General features: G+C 40.8%; 1 protein-coding gene and 1 long non-coding RNA gene across 2 annotated transcripts; one reads left to right on the top strand and one right to left on the bottom strand.

Annotated features, from left to right (window-relative positions):
* On the bottom strand, positions 1-24828 carry LYPLA1 (lysophospholipase 1). Its single transcript, XM_006112189.4, has 9 exons — positions 24484-24828; positions 23341-23372; positions 18451-18516; positions 15191-15238; positions 11622-11692; positions 10855-10928; positions 9652-9753; positions 3930-4106; positions 1-2162 (listed from the first exon to the last, which is right to left on the bottom strand). Exons 1-9 carry the CDS (start codon positions 24550-24552, stop codon positions 2109-2111), a joined length of 693 nt encoding a protein of 230 aa, XP_006112251.2. The 5' UTR covers positions 24553-24828; the 3' UTR covers positions 1-2108.
* Positions 12628-17454, top strand: LOC142827070 (uncharacterized). The gene is made up of 3 exons (XR_012901454.1): positions 12628-12743; positions 15472-15552; positions 16460-17454. It is a non-coding gene; the product is annotated as an uncharacterized LOC142827070 (long non-coding RNA).

The following is a 24828-nucleotide window of genomic DNA, read 5'->3' as shown; positions in this document are numbered from 1 at the left end:
TAAAACTAGTCTCATTTTAATATCTTTGTTAATGATCTGGACGAGGAAAAACAGCACGTTCATGAAGTTAACATTCTAAACTTAAGGTATCGTAAGCAATGCAGGGAAACAACAGGGAAGGACTTGGAGATCAGAAACATGTACAGATAATCTTTGAGGACACAAGTTTATAGAGAAGTCATTCAACACATGAAAGGAAAAGAGCCAAGCAGCAATTACAATGTAAAAATTAGTGATTATAGTGGTAAGCAAGCTACACGAGTTTGCAATGTGAAATGACTAACAGGAGCCGGTATAGTTTTGGGACCAAGGCTTTAAGCTAAGAGGTATAACTCTTCTCAGTACAATTTTATGGTGATGAAAACAGGAAAATGGTACTCCTCTGGGCACCACATCACCAGGAAAAATGAACTAGAGAATGTCTAGAGAAGAGTGGTTAGGGACAAGAGGAGTGACTTACGAGAAAGCATTTAAAGTTAAAATGTGTGTATTGGCCAAGAAGCAGGCATGAGAGTCTTCTAATAGCCTGAATTTTCCTTTTGCACATTTCAGCTATCTGAAATAAGTTTGCGTTGGGTACACTGCAACATCAGACATTTAAAACTTGATCAAAATACTATCAAGTAAGCTAGGAAGGATTCCTATATTGATCATCCAGTTAATCTTTCTGCAAACAGCTCTCTCATTTCTGGTTTTCTATTAGCAGGACACCATGTAAATTTATTGCTGAACTTCCATGAATTCCCAAAATTATAACTTTCAAGAGCAAGAATTCTTTGTTTCAGACATTTGTTAAGACCCATTTTCATATTCTTAGAATATTCCAGGGTATTAGAGAAGACTAAAGCACATCTACATGTTGAAAGTCATACATGTCATTTTCCTATTAGACAAGCTGAAGTCCCAAGATGAACATGCAGTAAAGATAAATAAAAACAGCTGGTAGTTCCTCACTATAATGGCTAAACCATTTCAGTTCTATATTACATTCACACTACAGCATTTAGGAAATAAAAAAAAATCAGCTAATACCAGTGTTGTAGATGAGCCTGTTCAACAAAACCCATAATTTGTGTGCAACATCTGCATTGCTTTTCCAGTTGATTACTCTGGAACAAAGCAAAATAAAATATAATAAAACAAAACAAGATACTTAAATTGCCTATGTAAAACACATTGTCAATATTTCTACAAAAAATTAGCAAGATACACAAGACTAAACCCATGAGGGTTCAAGTGTGGGAGAAATATGCAACATGAAAGCAAGAATCTTAAAATTATACTATGGAAATTTTCTATGTATTTTTCAAAAGCTGTTTCATGAGTCAGCTTTTGAGATCAATTTACACTAATAAATGTAAGCTATCACTGAACTGCAAAGAGCTGTTAATTCTGGTCTAATTACATACACCTGGGGCCTCTCAGTTTCTGTGTTGTCAACCCATTTTTAGGGAGATAGTGAGTGTTTTCTTTCCTGACATCAGATACTTTTTTAAAAAGGCAACCTTAAGGTTAAAAACTAGATTGGAATAAATGCTATAACGAGAGTCACTGGTATGTATTAATTTGTAGGTAAGAGAAATAGCCTCTCACATGCAGTACCCATGTTTAAATCATTTAAAGCTTTATCCTCACTAATTCCACCATTACATGCCTCTTGTGTTTTACATGTTGCATACTTTATGTACAAGATATATGACAGGATGTCTCAATATACTTTCAACAAGTATTAAGAATACATCATATCTCAAGCATACCAATTTGGTCATTATTTAAACTGCTCATTAACCAAAATGATTGTTGAATTAGCTATATGACTGCTTTAAAAATGGTGCAAAAATCAGAAACACCTTAAAATAGCACTCAAATACATTCTGACATGCTATCTAGCTGTTTCATTCTTATAATCCAGTCCATATGATTTACTTGAAAGATTACCATTTTTTGTGAAATATGCTACTTAGTCCTTTTCTTGGTATGCATTTACAATATACCAGTAGTAAAACTGCAAGTGTAGAAATAAAGTTTTTCAATTGGGCATGTGAACAGATTAACATTCTACCACAGTTGATGCTGGTGTTTTTATATAGAAGGCATCTCAAATCTTGTCAATCAACTGGCGGTAAATGTTTGTCAACAAATTCCTTTACATCCATCATTTCCTGTTCAGGAACAAAATTATGCATTAGTCAAGTGTTCAACTAAAATCTTTCAGCAGTTAGCTCTCTCACTAAACTCGTACTTCAACACTGCAGGTACTAAATGCAACTGAGCAACAAACTGAGCATATAATTAGATTTCTTAAACCTCTAATTCTTTTCACTCTCCATAATTCAACTAAACTCAGACAGATTACTTCATTTAGAGCATAATACTCTCTGAATTACTTTACTGAGAGGAGACAGAGTCAAGGACAAAAAACAGATCTTTCCTCCACAAAGTACTGAGAGATGCTAGTTATTCAATGTGGCTATAGACAACCATGTGATCTGAAGAATGCCAGACTCGGTTACTCATTAATTTCTTAAAGCCTGTTTCTTGAGTCAGCTTTTGAGATCAATTTACACTAAATGAAAGCGATCGTAGAATTGTGATGAGCTGTAAACATAGGTCTAGTGACAAACACTGGAGTCCCCTCTGTTTCTGTGATGTTAATCCATTTTTGGGAGGAAAGAATGTATGAGATAGCAAGAGTTTTCTTTACTAACATCAGACACTATTTTAACAAAGGCAACCTTGATTAGTGAAGTTATCCATCAAGAGCTAAGACAATTAACATTGTATTCCCCATGGCTGTGTCTAGACTGCATCCCCTTTCCGTAAAAGGGATGCAAATTAGACACATCCCAATTGCAAATGAAGCGGGGATTTAAATCCCCCCGCTTCATTTGCATAAACATGGCTGCCGCTTTTTTCCCGGATCGGAGCTTTGCAGGCCAAAAGCGCCAGTCTAGACGGGGATCTTTCGGAAAATAAAGCCTTTTCCGAAAGATCCCTTATTCCGCTTAAAAAAAAGTAAGCGATCGCTTTTTGCTGGCAAAGCTCCGAGCCGGGAAAAAAGCGGCAGCCATGTTTATGCAAATGAAGCGGGGGGGATTTAAATCCCCGCTTCATTTGCAATTGCGATGTGTCTAATTTGCATCCCTTTTCCGTAAAAGGTATGCAGTCTAGACACAGCCCATTGGCCTATTGGGAAACATCACCACACTGGTACTCAGTATGGCCCTGGAATAGGGTTAAGACCATATTAATAACTGGCTGAGTAAAATTAGATTGCTGGGAAATAGGACAGACTCAGTGACCTTGTGGCAGCTCTGCTTCTGCCAGTGAGTAAAAGAAAAATTTTTAGTGGCCTGAGCAGAGCAGTGAAGTCTTTATAAAGGTCTCCTCCTCTTTTGATTTATTACCCTTAATTCTTGCCCCCAGAATTAATATAGTGTTTACACTGTGAGAATTCCAACCCCTCTTCCAATTCATTTGAAACCATGTAAACAAAATCTGGAAATCATTCTGGGAAGAAAAATCCTAATAACCTGAAGGAAAGGAGAGGAAGCTAGAAGAAAGGAAGGCCCATGAGTTTGGGCATTTTTTTAACTTTACTGTAGAGAATTTAGCAACTCATTTTGTTTTGTATAGTTTTCATTTCTTCTATTAAAGAAAAAGGGGCATTTTCAAATTTCATTTTAATAATTCACTGATACTGAAACTATTTTAAAGGAAATTACTGTTAGTTAATAATTACTCTTGGCCTCACAATTTGTTAAGCTTCCAATGATTATTAATTGAAGCAGCATCCTCAAGTTATTAGTCATTCAAAAAGCATTTGTTCTTGAAAATGAGCACTGAGGTTCACATTTTTTCCCACCTTAAAAGAATATTTAAAGGAAGAATTATCTGAAAATCATTCTTGTTTTCATTTAGGACATTACCTCAATACATGAGCTATGCATCATGCCTGAGTAAGTCTTGAAGGTTACATTAGCTGGATTGATCAGATTCTTTAGCTTCTCAACAGTGAGAGAACCAAACATTAGAGGAACCAATGGGTCACAGTCCCCATGGCACTGAAGAACAGGAATATCTTTGTTTGTACCACTGATAGTGCCCTGTACAAAAACAAAAGCATGAAATTCCATAAGACTAGCATATACTAGGAAAAATTAGACTATAACATATGATAGGAAGTGTTGTACAAAGCCTTTGCCCTAGCTATTACTTGATTTACACATAAATTTTCTGGAAATGCATTCAACTGTAAGGTCCTGCCAACACATGACTTAGAGAACGACAAAACATGCTGCTTACTGTATTGCTGTGGATACTGTTTGAGGAGGGGCAGTTGTCATCTAAGTCACTTTATTACTGATGATTTGTGGATGATTAAGAAGAAAACAGTTGCTGTGCTTTGGAAGGTATCTTTGTAACCTTTGAGCTTTGAAATTGTTTCTTTGTAACTTTCAGCTACCTTGCCTTTTAAATTCTGCAACTTGTTTTAAGATTGTTGAGCTTTGTAACTTTATCACTCTCAGCCACTTTGCTTTGTAAGTTCAGAAACTTACTGTAAGCTTGGTGATTGTTGAACTTTGTTAAACAACTAGCTTTGTCTAGTTTCCAGCTCCATTTCTAGTAGGCAGCTGATATCAAGCAGAGTGCCCCGGGGATGAGTCCTAGGGTTGGTTTTTCCTCAACATCTTTATTAATGATCTAGATAATGGGATGGACTGCAGGCTCATGCAGTTGGTAGATGTCACTAAATCTGGGGTGGAGGGGTGGAAAGAGGTACATACCCTGGAGGATAGAGACCAAAACAAATTTGAGGACTGAACTGAAAGAAATCGGATAAAGTTCAACAAGGACACATGCAGAGTCCTTCACTTTAGATAGAAGAATCCAATACACTGCTACAGGCTGGGGACCAACTGGCTAAGTGGCAGTTCTGCAGAAAAGAACTTGAGGATTACAGTGGATACGAAGCTGGATATGAGTCAACAGTTTGCCCTTGTTACCAAGAAGGCTAACAGTGTACTGGGCTGCATTAACAGGAGCATTAATAGGAAGTTGTTATTCCCCTCTACTTGGCACTTGTGAAGACACATCTGGAGTATTGTGTCTAGTTTGGGGCCTCACCACAGAAAGAATGTGGACAAATTGGAGAAAGCCAGGGGAGGGCAACAAATATCATTAAGGGTCTGAGGTGCATAACTTAAGGAACTTGAGGAGAAGCTGAGGGAACTGGACTTATTTAGATTGCAGAAAAGAACAGTGAAGGTGGGGACTTTATAACAGCCTTCAACTACCTTAAAGGGGGTTCCAAGGAGGATGAAGCTAGTTTTTTCTCAGTAGTAGCAGATGATAGAACAAGGAGAAATGGTCTCATGTTGCAGTGTGGGAGGTCCAGGTAGTATATTAGGAAACATTATTTCACTAAGAGGGTGGTGAAGCACTAGCATGGGTTACTCAGGGAGAAGATGGAATATCCATCCTTAAAGGTTTATATGGCCTGGCTTGACAAAGCCCTGGCTGGGATGATTTTTAGTTGGGGTGGGTCCTACTTTGAGTAGGGGGTTAAACTAGAGCCATCAATACCATTATTTCAAAGGTAAATTAACTAATGAATTAAGTAACAACTTTAAAAACAATGTGCAGCATAAATGTTTAACATAACCAAAATTAAATTCTCTAATGCTGAAATAGGGTAAGTATATTCAAGATTGAGACCAACAGATCTAAAGTGTCACTCATTACCAATGAAATTTTGGCTTCTGAAACTCAAACTAATAGACAGCTCATCAGGTAACGGTTATCTAAATGTCACTCACATGACATTTAACTTTTACTGATTAGAAGCATACTAAAACGAGTATCTCCTCTTCTGCCTGCCCCAATTCTTCTATTTCAAGACTACTACTCAAATGGTAGCAGTACTTTGAATCTCAGAGTCTCAAAAACTGGGGAAGTAACCAGATAAGCTAGTTACCAAACATGCAAAATTTTAAGGGAAAGACTGCTGCTAAACAAATGGGCCACTGAGGAAGCATATAACTGTAACCCTCTGCAGGAATGGAAGCTGGGCTAGCATGTCTGATCCACCAACGACTTCAGGGAGTGAGTGAAATCCCCCATATAGCTGCTCCATAGTCACCTGGAGGATGGGATCACACAAGCATTTAATGGTTAACTTCAACAGCAGAGCAAAGGCATCAACACCTAACAATAGCTTTGATAAAGGACTATCCCTCATATGTCTGAGTTGTCTGACAGCAGCACTTTCTTACTCTATGGACATATCTAAAGTAGAGATGTTAAGTAGCGAGTAATAGTCAACTAACCACATGACTTTTTAGCAGTCAGTTGACTATTCTATAGTCCCCAGGGGTGAGGCCAGCAGCCAGTGTGTTCCAGCCCCATTCCCAGGGAGCCCCCTGCCACCTTAGAACATAAGAACGGCCGTACTGGGTCAGACCAAAGGTCCATCTAGCCCAGTATCCTGTCTACCGACAGTGGCCAGCACCAGGTGCCCCCCAGAGGGTGGACCGAAGACAATAATCAAGCGATTTGTCTCCTGCCATCCCTCTCCAGCCTCTGACAAACAGAGGCCAAGGACACCATTTTATCCCCTGGCTAATAACCTTTTATGGACCTAACCTCCATGAATTTATCCAGCTTCTCTTTAAACTCTATTATAGTCCTAGCCTTCACAGCCTCCTCTGGCAAGGAGTTCCACAGGTTGACTACACGCTGCGTGAAGAAGAACTTCCTTTTATTAGTTTTAAACCTGCTACCCATTAATTTCATTTGGTGTCCTCTAGTTCTTCTATTATGGGAACTAATAAATAACTTTTCTTTATCAGCCCTCTCCACACCACTCATGATTTTATAGACCTCTATCATATCCCACCTCAGTCTCCTCTTTTCTAAACTGAAAAGTCCCAGTCGCTTTAACCTCTCCTCATATGGGACGCGTTCCAAACCCCTAATCATTTTAGTTGCCCTTTTCTGAACCCTTTCCAAGGCCAAAATATCTTTTGTGAGGTGAGGAGACCACATCTGTACACAGTATTCAAGATGTGGGCGTACCATAGTTTTATACAGGGGCAGTAAGATATTCTGGGTCTTATTTTCTATCCCTTTCTTAATAATTCCTAGCATCCTATTTGCCTTTTTGACCGCCGCTGCACTCTGTGTGGAAGTTTTCAGAGAACTGTCCACGATAACTCCAAGATCTCTTTCCTGATTTGTCGTAGCCAAATTAGCCCCCATCATACTGTACGTATAGTTGGGGTTATTTTTCCCAATGTGCATTACTTTACACTTATCCACATTAAATTTCATTTGCCATTTTGTTGCCCAATCACTCAGTTTGGTGAGATCTTCTTGGAGTCCCTCACAGTCTGCTTCTGTCTTGACTATCCTAAACAGTTTGGTATCATCTGCAAACTTTACTACCTCACTTCTTACCCCTTTCTCCAGATCATTTATGAATAATTTGAAAAGGATTGGTCCCAGGACTGACCCTTGGGGTACACCACTAGTTACCCCTCTCCAATCTGAAAATTTACCATTTATTCCTACCCTTTGTTTCCTGTCTTTTAACCAGTTCTCAATCCAAGAAAGGACCTTCCCTCTTATCCCATGGCCATGTAATTTACACAAGAGCCTTTGGTGAGGGACCTTGTCAAAGGCTTTCTGAAAATCCAAGTATACTATATCTACTGGATCCCCCTTGTCCGCATGTTTGTTAACCCCTTCAAAGAACTCTAATAGATTAGTAAGACAGGATTTCCCTTTACAGAAACCATGTTGACTTTTGTCCAATAAATTATGCTCTTCTACATGCTTCACAATTTTATTCTTTACTATTGTTTCGACTAATTTGCCCGGTACTGAAGTTAGACTTACCGGTCTGTAATTGCCAGGATCGCCTCTAGAGCCCTTTTTAAATATTGGTGTCACGTTGGCTACCTTCCAGTCATTAGGTACGGAAGCCGATTTAAAGGATAGGTTACAAACCACAGATAATAGCTCAGCAATTTCCCATTTAAGTTCTTTTAGAACCCTTGGATGAATGCCATCCGGTCCCAGAGATTTGTTAACATTAAGTTTTTCTATTTGTTCCAAAACCTCCTCTAATGACACTTCAATCCGGGACAGTTCCTCAGATTCATCACCCACAAAGGACAGTGCAGATTCAGGAATCTCCCCAACGTCCTCAGCCGTGAAGACTGAAGCAAAGAAATCATTTAGTTTCTCCGCAATGGCTTTATCGTCCTTGATTGCTCCTTTTATAGCTCGATCATCTAGGGGACCCACAGGCTTTTTAGCAGGCTTCCTGCTTCTAATGTACTTAAAAAACATTTTGTTATTTCTTTTTGAGTTTTTGGCTAGCTGTTCCTCAAAATCTTTTTTTGCTTTTCTTATTACATGTTTACACTTGATTTGACAGTGTTTATGTTCCTTTCTATTTATCTCACTAGGATTGGACTTCCACTTCTTAAGATACCTTTTTGTCCCTCACTGCTTCTTTTACATGGTGGTTAAGCCACGGTGACTCTTTTTTAGGTCTCTTGCTATGTTTTTTAATTTGGGGTATACATTTAAGTTGGGCCTCTATTATGGTGTCTTTAAAAAGTTTCCATGCAGCTTTCAGGGATTTGGCTCTAGTCACTGTGCCTTTTAATTTCTGTTTAACTAACCTCCTCATTTTTGCGTAATTCCCCTTTTTGAAATTAAATGCCAGGGTGCTGGACTGCTGAGGTGTTCTTCCCACCACAGGAATGTTGAATGTTATTATATTATGGTCACTATTCCCAAGCGGTCCGGTAACGGTTATATCCTGGACCTGATCCTGCACTCCACTCAGGACTAAATCGAGAATTGCCTCTCCCCTTGTGGGTTCCTGCACTAGCTGCTCCAAGAAGCAGTCATTTAAGCCATTGAGAAATTTTATCTCCGCTTCTCTTCCTGAGGTGACATGTATCCAGTCTGTATCAGAGGCAGCAGCGCAAGGTGCTAGGTGGCAGCTGGTCTACAAGAGGTGCCAATTTAAAAACCAGATTCCTTTATGGACCGGCTGACTGTTGCCCCACCCTGCTACCTGATACAAAGGCAGCAGTGCAGGGTGGCAGTAGCCCCTGTCTACAGAGGGTCTGAGCTCCCCAAGGACAGAGCTGTTGGGGAGGCACAAGGGGTGGGGGAGGCTGCTGCAAAGTCGCCTTTGTCTACAGTGGCCAAGGCTGGCCACGGATAGAGTCTACTCTGTCTGCAGCAGCCTTACCTGCCCCTCCCCCCCCTCCCGACCTGTGCTGCTGCTTCTGGTAGAGGCAGTAGTACAGGGGCGGGGGGAGGGAAGGGAGACAATACCAGGTCCTACTTCAGAGGCAGCCTGGGGGGCGGAGGCGGCAGGAATGCAAGTAGCAGACTAGATTAACCAATAAGCCTAGGATTATTGGTTAAATCATCTCGTCGACTATTCATTGACATTCCTAATCTAAAGACTAGTTTACCTTACTACAGTATTCAATTCCTATCTAGTGTCATAGAGGAGGGAAGGTGTTGGTCTGTGGATACAGTGTAATGAAGATAAAACAAGATATGTTCGAATGCTCAACTTCACTGAAGACTGAGTTATGTTTAAGAAAGAAGTACAAATACCTGTGGGAAAGAGGTCCGTAGAGGAAGCCAACAACTGAGTGCTATGACACCTGCTAATTTCTGATGTGTTGTAAGAGCTGTATACAAAGACAAAGCACCTCCCTGATCAAGAAAAATAAAACCAATACAATCTTGAAAATAAACATTTAAATGTAACTGTAAATGTATCTACATTACTTTAGGATTTGTGGCCCCTTTTATTTTCTAAGAATATTTTCCAACTTCATCTGATTGCTCTGAAAAGTCCTTCTAAAAAGGATGTCTGGTGATTCCATGTGTATTAGGTTTCAATTATTCAGCCAACTCAGTTTACAAGGAAAATAGCATCATTGTTCTAATTGAGAATTGCAAACTAAACCTGCAATCCTGTATTCTTCCTGAGTCATTGTAACGTCTTTTCTTTTTTCTTTTAAAGGAGACTAGAGAATAAATTTATTTAATTTCTGTCGACGATATGTGAACTAAAAGAGAATTTCACTCCCCTTAATGACAGTTCTCTTTTCTAATCACTTGTCTGATCACATCCACTTTAACATTATAAATAACATACAAGAGTATGAGACCACCATATAATGCAATATAGCACAGGACAGTAGTTAACACTTTCAGTCCTGTTACAATCTGCAGGCAAATGAAAAAGAAAAGCAATATAGTACTGTAGCTTTGTTCACATTAGTTTTTGTGTAAGCTTTATTAACCAGTTTATCATAGGACAACACAAGATCTATTGCAGGCCTTTCCTTGTTCAGGAAATAACTTCTTCCCTCTGAAGTTCAGTTTTGGTTTTTTGGTTTTTTTGGGGGGGAGGGGGGGAATAGAAAAAGACTAAATTTATTTCTATCTTTTGGAATACAGAGTGCAGATGACTCACAGAATCAAAAGTACATGGAAATTTTAGAACTAATCCCCTAAAGTTACTATTCATCAGAGACTTAACTTATTTTAATATTTCTTAATAGCAGTTCTGTAATATGAAAACTTATATGCAAACTCATTTGTTGCTAAATAGATTTTTAGAGTTGGAAAAGACTTACTACAGTGCTTTTGTGACCTTTTGGAAGTAAGTAAAAACTAATGGCCTTAATTTTCAGAAACTAACAACACAATCTTTAACATTTTTAACAAGATTTTCCATATCCAAGGAGACAACTTCAACCTCCTCTAGCAAAGAAACTGAAACTCCCTTCCTGAGAAGTACCTTACCTGAGAAAAGCCTCCCAATATTATTCTGTTAGAAGGAATCCCATTCTTCACTTCCTGATCTATCAGTACTTTAACTGAAAATCAAATAAAGTCCCATAGTTAATATATAGTTGGTTCTAAGTGGGAGGGTTCAGAAGAAGAGAGGTATAGGTGGTAAAAGGCAGTGTTAATTTTCCTTATGTCAGAGAAAAGCTGACAGATGGGAAGTTGATGGAGTATCACCCAACCACAATATTCTGTACCAAAAGCTTTGAGACCAGGGACAAGAATTCTGGTGCTTTGGGCATCACCATTTCTTGTAAAGCCAGGAGTGCTGGTACCAAGACAGAAGTTGTTGGCTTGGGGGGTCTCAGAAATGTCCCAATGCAGAGCAGGTGGTGATTTCTGAGCATTTGGTGTCATAAGCATGCTTGTGTGGTGTCAGTGGGCTGTTCTTTCTAGGTGGATCCCAAATTTACTGGCTTCTAGGCATGCATCTCACATGTGAAACTACAAAGACTATTTAATGAATCACTAAATCCACCCCCACAATTTAAGAAACTCAAAATCATTTAGTTAACCAACAGACCATATACACTATCGGCAACTTCACCATTTTAAATTCTTATTGCCAGCTTTGGCTAATTTTATTAGTCAAGTTAGAGACGGACATTAAAAATGCAGCTGAAAATGAAGAAAACATTTAATATAAGTACATACATGCATAGAGCACCTAGCAAACACCCATTTAAATAAAATGAATGCTACATTAAAATACTCAAATGTACCATTCTCTGCTGCCTGCTTGATCCCAGCTTCATCTTCCTGTGCATCAGGCGAGAGTCCAATAATATCAAACCTTAAAAAAAAAAAATCACATTCATTCATGATAGAACTAACAAACCTTTCTACATCATACAAACAGTAATTAGTTAAGATTTGTCCATTTGTCACACTTTAATGTTTTATTATCCTACAGATGATTACTTAGCAAATAGGCTAAGCTCTCTAATTAGTTGTATAGGCTCAAAACAGTTTACATTTCTTAAATAGCGACTGAAATATCAGTGCCCAAAAAGGACTGATCTTAGGGAGAGTTTAAGCATTTTATATGTTTGTTTTATTTAACTTTATTATTTTGGTACAAGGAATTAGATGCTAAACTAAATCATTTTTATTTTAGTTGCTGCACTATATATAGTAGAGCTGCACCTGTAATTTATATTAACACAGTGAGTAACCTACTAGTGCGGACTAAAGAAGCTTCAACTGCTCAGCCAAATATAATCTCTTATGAATTTTTCCCTCTTTCGTTAGAGGAAAATAGCTCTGTATTTTGATATTTAAGAGGCAGTATAAATGGAAGTATTCTTCATGATATATTTGACCAAATATTAACAGGGATATGCTTAGAATTAAACTATACTTTCATCAGCTAGTCTACAAAAGCTTAAAAAAAACCAAGAGGGAAGATTTGCATAAAGTTTCATATGTACCAATAGAAAACATGGATGATATCATGATTTTTTTACTGGAGCTTCCATTCTGAAAGAAATGAGACCTTTTTTCTGGTAAAGGTCAGTCAATTGTCCACTTACTACTAGTAACAATAATTCCTAGAATTTTCATTACTCTGTTTTCACAACTAATAAGTGACTAAAAGTAATTTTCCTTTAAGTTTGAGCTGTACCATTTAGATCTGTACCACTTCTTGCATGTATGCAATGTCCTCTACTGCACATTCTCCTTTGATTACCGCAAGCCCTGTTCACTCTAAAAAAAGAAAGGGGGAAGGGCAACTCAACAAACCTCATATCCCATGCCATTCAAGTCCAGGTTATCAGACTCAGCAGTAGTAGGGAAAGCAGGGAGTGTCACAAAATCTCTCTCAAAGATCTCAAGTTATAAAAGTAAGTAACTTTTCTTTCCTGTTGGAGTGCTTGTTTCTGTGTTCTACTTCTGCTGACTCCCAAGCAATATGTAATGGACAGATTCTAGTACCCTCCTCTAATGAAACAGACTGCAACATAGACCTCAAATTGTGCATCTGAACAAGATGCCTGAATTAAAAAGCAAAGACTAGGAAAAGTATTTAAAATACTCCAAGTAGAAACCCTATTTAAAATAAGCTGTGGGTATTCCCCTAAAAGAGGCCCCAAAAGCGATCTGTGGTTTTGTAGAATACAAGTTAGCTGAGTTCTAAATTGGCCAACTCATAGTCACACCCAATTAGAGATTATCTGAGTTGAGGAACCCTTGGATCTCATGACAATAGAGACAGACTATGGGAATGCCTGAATAGTCTTGACATAGTTAAATAAAAAGAGAAAGCACAGCGGATTTCCAAAATCTGAAACACAGCTTTGCCCATGGATGAATGAGGCTGGAGAGACAGCCAAGGGGAGGGGAAAGACAGACACCTGAATTAATGGAGTGATTTAAATGAAAATCAAGGGATTATTCTAAGTAGAAATGTAGAGTGTGACTAACGTGTAACTTTATCCCTGTGAAAAGTCACATACTGCGATCCTGCCATGTCAGGATGCTGACATTTAAATTGTATAAGACACCTTAGCTGCTTTCTTTGTGTGGGAAGTTAATTCAGGAGTTGAGAGATACAGAATGATTTAAACCTAGGCAGGACTATCATATTCCCAACTCCCTTGCTGCCAACTCCCTTGCTAGCTACCCAAGTTTAACCCCTTAGTCATCAGGTGCTGGCAGCACTCCTCCTATCCATTACATGAGCCTTGGGTTGGCCAGCTCCCAGGGTGAGAACGGGTAGGTTTACTAGGCCCAGTCACAAGGAGAAAGTCTTCTGTAGTCTGGGCTGCAGCAGTGAGTCAGGGTTATGCCATCAAACCCAGGAAGTAATTGGTGTCAGCAAAATCTCCAGATATTGCTCCAGAACTATGGAGCCCATGATCTCCGAAGGCAGTGCAGACTCTGGGTCATAGCCCCTGAGAGGCCCTGTTCTTGAAGTGTTGAGCCATCACTCAGGATTGAGCTCAGGTAGGAAAAAGTTCTGACCGAAACCAGTGTCAATACATCTTGGGACATACTTCCAGGCATTAAGGATAGCAGCTTTTATTGTCCCATAGTCAGCTGTGGCTCTATCATCTTGAGCTTCTCCAGAGAGGAACAGGCAGCCCAGGTGGTTCTCTCCCAGCCATCCATCCTGGGTACATACTCAAAGGTGACAAAGTAGGCCTCTGGATCATCGTGCAGCCCAAACTTGACCAGAGGTATTCCAAGTCCTGAGTTTCCCGGATTAGCTGGAACTGGGACCGACAGTCACTGGAGTACTGCTTCACAAAACTGTTGTATCTGCTGTTGGAGCTGAAGCACCTCCAGAAGTATGTTCTGATGTTGCTGGGCAGCTTGCTGTGCTTCTAACAGGGTCCTCTTTGCCTCAGCAGCACTATGCTGCTGATGGGCCAGCAGCCTCACCAACTCCTCCATTACCCCTTAGATACAGGGGTGGCTCGAGGCCCCTCTTCAGGTACCAATGTAAATGGTTCATGCTCCTGTGAGTGCCCCTTTGTGGCCGAGGGCGCATCTGAAATTTTTGGCCAGCTATTCCCTGGGAGAAGATTGTGACCTAGGGCAAGGGACTGGGGTGGAGAAGGGGGTTCATGGGTTTGAAGTGTGACCTAGGGTAGCTGGGCTCGAGCTTCAAAAAGAGTCACATATGGCTCCCTAGTAAGCCATATTTGGCTCGTGAGTCACAGGCTGCCAACCCCCGCTTTAAAAGGGCAGAAAACTAAAAACACTATACTAAATAACTAGTCTAAATAACTGTTTACACAGCCTTAATAAAATAGGCAACTGGTAAAAGGAGTGGGGTTGCTGCTATTTGGATCCATCTCATAGCCAGGAGCGGTTAAAAGGAACATGTCAGTTAGCTGTTCTATCCACTTTCTATCTTTGGAGAGAGGGGCTCAAGGTCATCAAAGGAACAGGTAAGACCAAAAGATATGGCTGACTAAAGCATTACCATCTCCAGCACATGCAAATCAGAAGTGGAACATATGTAAGTGAGCACACAAAGAAGACTATCTTTCAAGCAGATTGAAGACTTTAACGTATATGATAAATCTCCTGTTTTCAATTTTAAAAGTTTTGTTTTTCCTGTCTGAAACCTTATATCTTCCTTCTCAGAGCTAGTATTTCTTTTTTGCATCTAAGGACACAATTTGACACTACTAATGGGAAACTTGTTAAAACAGTGCTAAACATAAGACGTATATATTCATAGTTGATTAAAGCTAGCAATTCAAGCTCATCTTTGAGTTATCCAATCAATATAAACACTTAGAAATAATTATATATAAGTTCTAATTCAGAAAGTACTTACCAAGATGGCATGGCCATATTCATGTTTAGAGACACTGGCATTATTGGCCTATAAGGTGAGAAATAATTTGATACAATTTAATACATAAATCGGTAGACATAAGAATACATAACAGATAACTATTTCTATATTTCTGCAAGATTACAGGTTAAGTTGTCAATATACATGTTTCCTATAGTTTCATCCCATTTTTAAGGCATGTCCAGATCTACTTTCTCATTTTTTAAACTGAAGTTAAACATGAGTGAGATCCATTTTGTTTTTTTGCAAAACTACATCAGGTTCTGAGGCAGCAGATAAAAATGACGGGCACAGAGAGTTCTGCAAGAACAGAATGAAAATCCTGAGACTTCCAAAAGAAGGTAAAATGTACAGACAATAGAAGGATATCCTAATGAGTGGTACAGATAACACAAATTGTCTACTTTTATTTACACACTTTCATGAAAAGAATGGGCACACAGATCAGATATTTAGCAGCAAAAATCTCGAAGAATCACAGTTAACTAGCACAACTAATTATTCTTCAAATGGCATCTGTTCATTCCGACTTTATGGAACTTTATCTAACAGCAAGAACCCCCCAGAAAAGCAATGTAAGAGTTTTAATTGAGCAGATCTCCCAAAGCAAACATCAGATACAAATTTGAGAGCTGTAATGTAAAAATGTATACACAGAAATCAAGATAGTAGTCTACTAATAGTTTATTATGGAAACAATATGGAGGCACATCATTGATACTTTTATCCTAACAACATAAAGCTTAAGACCCTGAGGCACTCTCAACCCAGCCAAGTCGTAACAGGTATCATTGCACAACTGTTCCATTTCAGGCACTGAAAATTGAAAATGGCATTTTCTTTATACTGATTTCTAACTGCTATAAGAAGACTTGCTGACTTCCTAAAGTCTTCACTTCTAGCTATATTAAAATACCCTCAAACCCTCTTTACATGTAGATATGGAGCCTTGTTCTCTCCAGAAAATAATGAAGTTTTGGAAAAAACTATGCCATTGTCCAATTCACAGAGAAATCTCCACTTTTTCTAGCCACCTGAAGTGAATTTGCAAAAAGTCCATCTCAAAAAAATATGATGAAAATAGGATCAATTGTTAAAAAGTGTGCAACTCTGCTCACAGATGTAGTCATGCTGTTGTCAGTAAAAAGGAGAGTCCCCTTGTAAGGGCTGAAATGAGTCCATCAGCCTTGTCAATAACAATAACAATTCTGTAAGATTCCAACACAGAATTGGTTCTCTGACCCACAGGAAGAAATGAAGGTATCTGAAAGATCTGGGCTTCAATAATCCAACATCTGGGAGACAAACTGAGAAGGAAGATAGATTCACCTACTTGAACACAAACTGATGGCCCTCCTACAAGCAAGAACTTCAGCAATACCAGGGGAGCATCTGCAAAAGTCTATTCCAAGACTATAAACTTTTTTAGTGCCAAGAAATTCTTCAGCCTCAATAGGTCCATAGATGCTTGATTAGTACCAGGTTTCTTAGACACCTAGCAATCTTCAGCTGTTGAACAAAGACATAGGCTCAAGAGTTCCTTAGAAGCCAAAATCAGCACAGGCACTCATGAAATTCTAGCACCAAAAAACTCAATTCTTAGACTTAATGGAATCTTACTGCTGAATGGAATCTTACTACTGAAAAGTATAAGCAAACCACACCTGGCAGCGTACTTTTTTCTAGTAAAAGGGCAGATGGCCAATCATAGGTCAGATCCAAAGTGTGAACTCACAGGGTCTCATCAGCAAAGGCCTATAGCCCCTGCTGTCTATTGGTGCAGGAATGATGTGCAAGAGTCCTACTTACGAACAGCAGTCTGAGGAATTGGCTTTCCCAGTCTAAGAGTTGATGTTTATATCCCGCCTCTCTTTACACTGAGAAGTAGGAATGTGAGATAGCAGGTAATAGAACAGTTGGCTAACCACATGAATTCTCAGCGGTTAGTCGACTATTCTATAGTTCCCAGGGGCGGGGCCAACTGCCAGTGTGCTCTGGCCCCACTATCACAGAGCCCGCGGTGCTGCCTACCAGAGGCAGCAGGGTAGGTTGCCAAGCAGGAGCAGATCTGAGAGAGGAGCCAGTTTAAAAACCAGCTCCCCTTGTGGACCAGCTGCCTGCCATCCTGTGTTGCTGCCTCGGATACAGAGGCATCAGCACAGGTTGGCAGCAGCCTTTGTCTGTAGGAGGTCCGAGCTCCCCATGGACAAAGACTGCTGGGGGGCAGAGAGCAGGGGGGGAAAGGAAGGGTGTGGGAGGCTGCCATGAAGGAGCCTCTGGCTGCAGACAGAAGCTTCTGCAGTGGCAGCAGCACCCGTCCGTGAGGGATCCAAGCTCCCGGCAGACAGAGGCTGCTCCAGCTTCTGTCTGCCAGGAGCTTGGACCCTCGTGGACAGGTGCTGCTGGGAACCAGCCTCTGTGCTTGGGGAGCTCAGACCCCCCGCCCCCCGCAAGTAGGGGCTGCTGCCACAAAGCAGTCTCTGCCCATAATGAGTCAGGGCCTGCTGCAGGCAGAAGCTACTTTGTAGCAGCCTCCCCTTTCCCCCACCACCCATGCTGCTGATACAGGGGCAGAAGCACAGGGTGGCAGGGAACTTTCCTGGAGTGGAACCGGATTGCACTGGCTGCCGGCCCTGCTCCTGGGGACTACAGAGTAGTCAAGTAAGAATTCATGCGGTTACTTGACTATTCAACTACCCGATAGCTAACATCCCTAATAGAAGCCAGTTGCTGAACTCCACAACTGAGTTCACCCTTTCCCCAACCAACCATGCTACAGATCTCCCAACACTACTGGCTACTTAATGCAACCTCTCCACTATTTTCACCCTAATGAGGCAACATATTCTTCTTCCTAAAAAGAAGAACAGTTGAGTTGTAGTATGGAGACAAACAATCTGGGTTTCTCTTAAAATAGACCAAGATTGATTTTTACTCACCCTGATGTTAAATGTTAAAGAGATGCAAGACTTTACAGAACACAGCAGTAATCCAGTTTGAAAACCCTTATACTAACTGCATGAATAACCAACAGTGTGCAATTTATAGGATAAAAAATGCATACAATTCAAAGATATGTAAAGATCCATTCTTAAAAATAGCATCTTACAAATATTCATGCTGAGTACAACTTGGCCATTTGAAAGCTTTCAGAAAGACACTTACACAAATTGTCAAATTGAAGTTCCTACGTAAATAGTAAAAAAGGAAAGAAAAAGAAAAAGAAGTTATATACTTACGCATGCGGACAAATATATTTTACATGTGGACTTCTGATACCTGCAAATGCATCTGCCCAGCCATGTCTGTTGGAGAAAAGTATATGAAAAGGCATTCTCATGTGCTAGTTCAACTCTGTTAACTTTAATAGTTAAGCATTCTTTCCATAACAATGCTGTAAGGGGAGTATCAGGGGATACTTTTACATGTGACATTTTAAAAAGAACATTTAAAATACAATGCATTACCAATGTTAAAACAGAAGTCCTTCCTTTGCAACCGGTAGCAAATGCATCTAAAAAAATTGTATCTTCTCCTACTAACTGTATGTGCCCTCTCTTTAAGAAAGCACCTGCTATAAGCCTGTCAACGACTAATACAGTAAATGTATCCAAAAATACATAGACAAGGCCACAATTTCAATTGTTTTCAAACTTTTTTTTGAATATTGCTATAAAGGTGTACATTGCATCAAAACGTCAAAAAACATTCATAAAAACTGTGGTTCCTTAGGATGTTTTGTGCATGTTGCTCTTACTCGTGTGGCTGCATCTCTTCCGGAACAGTTCTGAACTTTAAAAGCAGTGTCAAAACAGTAGTTGCATATATGCCGCTCATGTCCTCGCACCCTCTCTCCTGAAGACATAAAGGGCATAATGACTTCAGTCACCACCATCCCTCTCAGGTCTTTTTCATCACCCAGGCTGTGTCTACATTAGCATCCCTTTTCTGGAAAAGGGTGCCAATGAGGCAAGTTGGAATTGTAAATGCCACGGGGGATTTTTAAATCCCCCACGGCATTTGCATGAACATGGCTGCCGCTTTTTTCCGGCTCGGGGCTTTGCCGGAGAAAAGCGCCAGTCTAGACGGGATTTTTCAGAAAATAAAGCCTTTTCCGGAAGATCCCTTATTCCTGATTTTAAGAGGAATAAGGGATCTTCCGGAAAAGGCTTTATTTTCCGAAAGATCCCGTCTAGACTGGTGCTTTTCTCCGGCAAAGCCCCAAGCCGGAAAAAAGCAGCAGCCATGTTCACGCAAATGCCGCGGAGCATATTTAAATCCCCCGCGGCATTTGCAATTCCGACTTGTCTCATTAGCATCCCTTTTCCGGAAAAGGGTGCCAATGTAGACACAGCCCCAGAATCTGAAAAGGTGTCTCAGCTGAAAGGCTGGAGGATGACAGAGGGATTCACATGCACATAACATCTAAAAGAACCCAAGTATCAGAGGGGTAGCCATGTTAGTCTGAATCTGCAAAAGCAGTGAGGAGTCCTGTGGCACCTTATAGACTAACTGAAGTGTAGGAGCATAAGCTTTCGTGGGCAAAGACCCACTTCATCAGATGCATGTATACATTCACATATGCATCTGACGAAGTGAGTCTTTGCCCACGAAAGCTTATGTTCCTACACTTCAGTTAGTCTATAAGGTGCCACAGGACTCCTCACTGCTTTTAAAAGAATCCAAGTTATTATTTGCCAAGTAACAATTCTTTAGTTCCTGTGTGTGTGGCGTCCACTCGTGGTTCTTAACAGCAATTCAGTGATCAAGGGCGTAGGGGCTAGAAGTTCATCTCTATAAATTGTAGGACTCATCTTCTCCTTGTCTCTTCACTCTGGAAAATGATACCAGAAGTAATGACTGCTGCTCTGCAGTTTTCTGCAACTGGCATACTACTGAAGCACCCTGGCATACTACTGAAGCACCCTGCCTCAGGCAATTGTGCTCTGAGCAGTTACTGGAGCTGGATATTGTAGTTCATTAACCAGCTAAGAAATGTTTACAGTTTCTGCAAACCATTTAGACAGTTTCTGCACAAAGGTTGATTTTACCTCTGAAGCAATGCTACAGGTAATAAAGAGCTTAGAGGATGTCCTAAATGGGTCTTGTTCTGTTAAGACAGTATAAGAGACCCTTTCTAACATCCAGCATATGTAACTTCTATTCATAAAGAGACTAAAGAGCACTTGGGGGGGGGGGGGGAGAGAGAGACAGAAACACACACACACACAAGTATATACAGGCAGTCCTCGGGTTATGTACAAGATAGGGACTGTAGGTTTGTTCTTAAGTTGAATCTATATTTAAGTCGGAACTGGCGTCAGCCGCTGCTGAAACTGATCAGTTTCAACCGTGGCTGAATCTGGACGCCAGTTCTGACTTACATACAGATTCAACTTAAGAAACCCAGGCGTCCCCAAGTCAGCTGCTGCTGAAACTGATCAGCGGCTGATTCCAGGAAGCCTGGGGCAGAGCAACTCTGCAGGTCTGCAGGGAGATGGGGAGCAAAGCCACGGAGCACGCCCACAGGGGGACAGCTCAAGCGCCCCGGGCTGTCCCGCTGTGGGCATGCTCCAAGGCTTTGCTCCCCGTCTCCCTGCAGACGGGAAGCAGCAGACAGCAGCGCATCTGGGTGTCCCGCAGCTCTCGTCCTCCGAGGTGAGAAAAGTCCCGTTCGTAACTGCGGATCTGACATAAGTCGGATCCGCGTAACTTGGGGACTGCCTGTATATTGGTTAATATAAACGTCCAAAGCAACACTCGGAATGCAGTAAGTGTACAACCATACCCAAAATGTATCTGCATGGAAAACTGAATATGGACAGTTAGATGTTAATATTTGACTCGAAAACCCACTAATTAACAAATAGTGGAAAAAGCAAGATGAATGAAGTTCAGATGGAAGTTCCATCAATTAAGAGAACTAAATGCAAATTCCACGACAGTGGTATGGTGCAATACATGAATCTTTTGACAGCAGAATGAGAAAAATACTGAAGAACCTGAACAGTAAGGCTGAAATCATAGCTAGATGAACTTTTGAGTTGAAGGAGAGTCCTGAATGGATTAATGATAGAGTAGATAATCTAGAATGAATGGAATATTAATTTGGAGATGGTCAATCTACTTCATCCTCACCGATAAGGGAAAATGTTTCCATTTAGCAATGTACAATTTTGTAGTGAATGGTTTTCTACATTCCATAGTGACCCTCAATCTCACCAGAACATTCTTTATCCATGGAAGCTAATCAGAAAACCTCCAATCCATGAGGTGAAGGAATTCTGGATCTGAATGGAGTACATGTCTGGAGTCATGAAAGACTATCTGTCATAAGGGGAAGAGTTATTGGTTGCTGAATGGAGAGCTACAATAGGTCTGGATCCCAAAACTGACAAGACCACAGTGGAATCATCAGGATTATCTGAGCTCTGTCTTGTCTCATTTTTGTTATTGCTTTGGGGCTAAGCAGAAAAAAATAGCAGGGATGTTAAAATGCATTTAAGTAATTGTGTAACCACTGAAATTTCTCTTCTCTATTTAGCTGGTTTGCTAATGCACTGGATCAGTTCTGTGCAGCTTGTATTTGACACAACACCTTCCTATAGTAATATAGCCTCTTGACAGAGGATTGATTTTGCTTACCCATCTTTTTGTATAATACACTAGTGAAACACAGTCCATCAAAACTTTACCGTTTGGGTCTTAATTGCTCTCAGTTCTAAAACATCTGTGGTCTGAACAAGCCACAGGAATCCATAATGCATGGATCTGAAATCAAGACATATCAGCTCTCCCAATCCTTCACAGATATATCAGTGACAACAATATAAGTGAGAGATATCATAGCAAAAGGCATTCCCTGACAGACATGCCCAATTCTAGCCTCCATTCATGTGTGTGTTTGGAAAATAAACTGACCTGGCTCTGGACTAAACAGGCCTAAGCCTAAATCTGGCCCTTGCTGTTCTGGAATCCACCTATCAATTCTACGGACTGAGATAAAACCAGGTAGGATTTCTTTAGATTGATCTTTAGACCCAAGTTTAAGAATAGGTGAGGAATAAATCTTATTGACTGTGAGATCTGTTGAGCTGACCTTCCCTGATTAACCACTTATGAAATACACATAAATCCTTTGACGATGAATAGATATTATCAACAGATATTTTGAAAACACTTACTGCATAGTTTGTCAATACTGTAACTGCCCTCTGCTCCTTATCAGAAGGAAGTGCTCTCTGATACCAAGATTGAACTTTCTGATACTGTCTGAAGATTGAGGAAGCACACTGCTGGTGTTTCAGTACAAGACCATCTGACCATGCCAGGATAGGTTTAGATAGCTTCTATATCATGAGCTTTTATGGGCACAACCCACTTGTAACTTGGCTACCCCCGAGGCTTAAAAACAAGCTGTTATTTAAAAAGTTTGTTTTAATTTTAACCATAAAGCAGCATAATGCTGTAACAGACAAACCTATCATGCCAATTATTTTCCATGGCTTAACTGAAGCTAGTTCTAAAAAGATTCAGACTTTATAGACTTGGGAGACAAAGACATATGCACATAGTGATAGAAATGTAGCCGTGTTAGTCTGGGGTAGCTGAAGCAAAATGCATTGTCCTGCATTTTACATATGCACATGTCTAACTTTAAACATGTTAAGCAAATCTGTTGAAATCAGTAGAACTAAGTACATGGTTCATTTTTTGCATGAATGAGGCTTAAGAATTAATATGAAGTTGAAGATATAATAATTCAATGAGCATTCCCTCTTTCCCCACTCAAACTTTCAGGAAAGAATGGGGGAAAGATAGCTAGTTCAACTTAGTGATTAGTCCCAGATATGGGACTAATAGGCTTTAACTAGTAAATAGGCTTTAACTAGTTTAGTTTTGTATTACATTAAAGCTAGTTAAAGAGATGGAAAGGCTTTTAAGTTTGCAGTTTTTGTGGGAGTTGTTAACAACTAGTACAGCTACCTCTTTATCATTTGGCATAAATGCTGCACCTAGTGCTAGTGTAACATTATAACGAGTGAGCAAACAGCAACTGAGTTGTAACCACTCAGAAATATCAAACTGTAAAATAAGTTAGATACTTATCAGTAAGCCATTATACCTACCCAGTATCTCCCAATCCATGAAGAAATATGACCTACATTTTTAAAAGAATGCAAGAGTTAAAATAATTGTTTAATGCCTAATTCCCTTGTTTGCTTTTTAAGGAAAAAAAAAGTTGTGATACTTTCATATATTCTACAGCCAAAAGAGACCATTATGATACTCTGATCCTGTGTACAATACAGTCCATAAAACTACCCCAAAATAATTCCTAACATCTACTGTTTAGAAAACATCCAATCTTGTTTTTAAAATAGTCATTAAGACCATGACCCTTGTTAAATTATTATAAAACCACATACTATAAAATATGTGCAAGATCAAGTGCAAGCATTATTTTGCATACTTTCTGAATGCTCTAATAAAATTTGCATTTTTATCCCCTATTTTCCTTTCCATGAAAGCATCTCCCCCAACTCGGTTTATGATGTTACTACAATAATAACCGAATAATTCATATTGCTTCTGCTATTCATCTCTCAATTTCTCATTCTGGGAATAAGGTTTGTAACAGATCTTGCTTGCTCTCTCACTACTTGTTTTCATTAAAGGGACCAACTCCAGATAGTAGTAGTTATATTTGTTTTCTTGCCAAACATCCTATTAAAAGAGAAGACAAATAGGGAAACTTATCAGTCAAAGGACATCAACGTCCTTCATCTCCTCTAACATCCGAACATCCAGCAACTAATGAAACACTTAAAAAAACACCCCACAAACAAACCCCAGTGTCTAAACCACCCCAAATCGCAAATTAAGGCAAAAGGCGGCAGGAAGAAGAGAGCCCCCAGCACTACACGTGGGTAGAAGTAGAACTTCCCACCCCCGCACTGGAAGACAAGCAGGACTAGGCAGCGGCAGCCGGGCGGACACATCACCCCAGCGCCCCTATGCAGCGGCTGCCAGCTGCCCCTGTGCTCGGAGGGGCAGACCCGAGGGCGGAGGGCTGGCTGCCTGTGGGGGAGCCGCTCGCGGCGCAAGTAACTGACGGGCACGGCCCGGGGTCCCGAGGCGGGCAAGGAGCCGGAGCACCAGGAGGTCACAGTGGGGAACGGAGACTCGTCGCTGTGCGGGCCGCACGCCACCGCGTACCCCTCGCCCGCGAGACCGAGCCGCTCAACCCCGGCTCCCCCGGGCCGACTCACCGCGGCGGTTGCTTTCCTGGCGGCCGGGACGATGGCGGGGAGCGGCGCGGACATGTTGTTGCCGCACATACACTGGGCTCCGGCGCAGCCAGCGGGACACACTGGCTGGGAGGAGGGGCAGGCGCCGGGCCAAGGGGAGGGGAAAGGCAGGCAGGCTCCGGGCCGGGCCGGGCTGGGGGAAGGCAGGTGAGGTGGCCGCGGGGCGCAAACGCAGCGACTAACAGTAACTGGGGGAGGGGCGTTGGGCTTGTGTCACCAACCCCTTCCTTGCTGTCCCCACGCGCACGGAAAGAGAGGGGGGGCTCTAGGGCGGCCGTTAAACTACGCGCGGGGGGGGGCACCTGC

Source organism: Pelodiscus sinensis, chromosome 2, assembly GCF_049634645.1.
Source record: "Pelodiscus sinensis isolate JC-2024 chromosome 2, ASM4963464v1, whole genome shotgun sequence".
NCBI lineage: Eukaryota > Metazoa > Chordata > Testudines > Trionychidae > Pelodiscus > Pelodiscus sinensis.
This window is presented reverse-complemented; position numbering and strand designations above follow the sequence as displayed.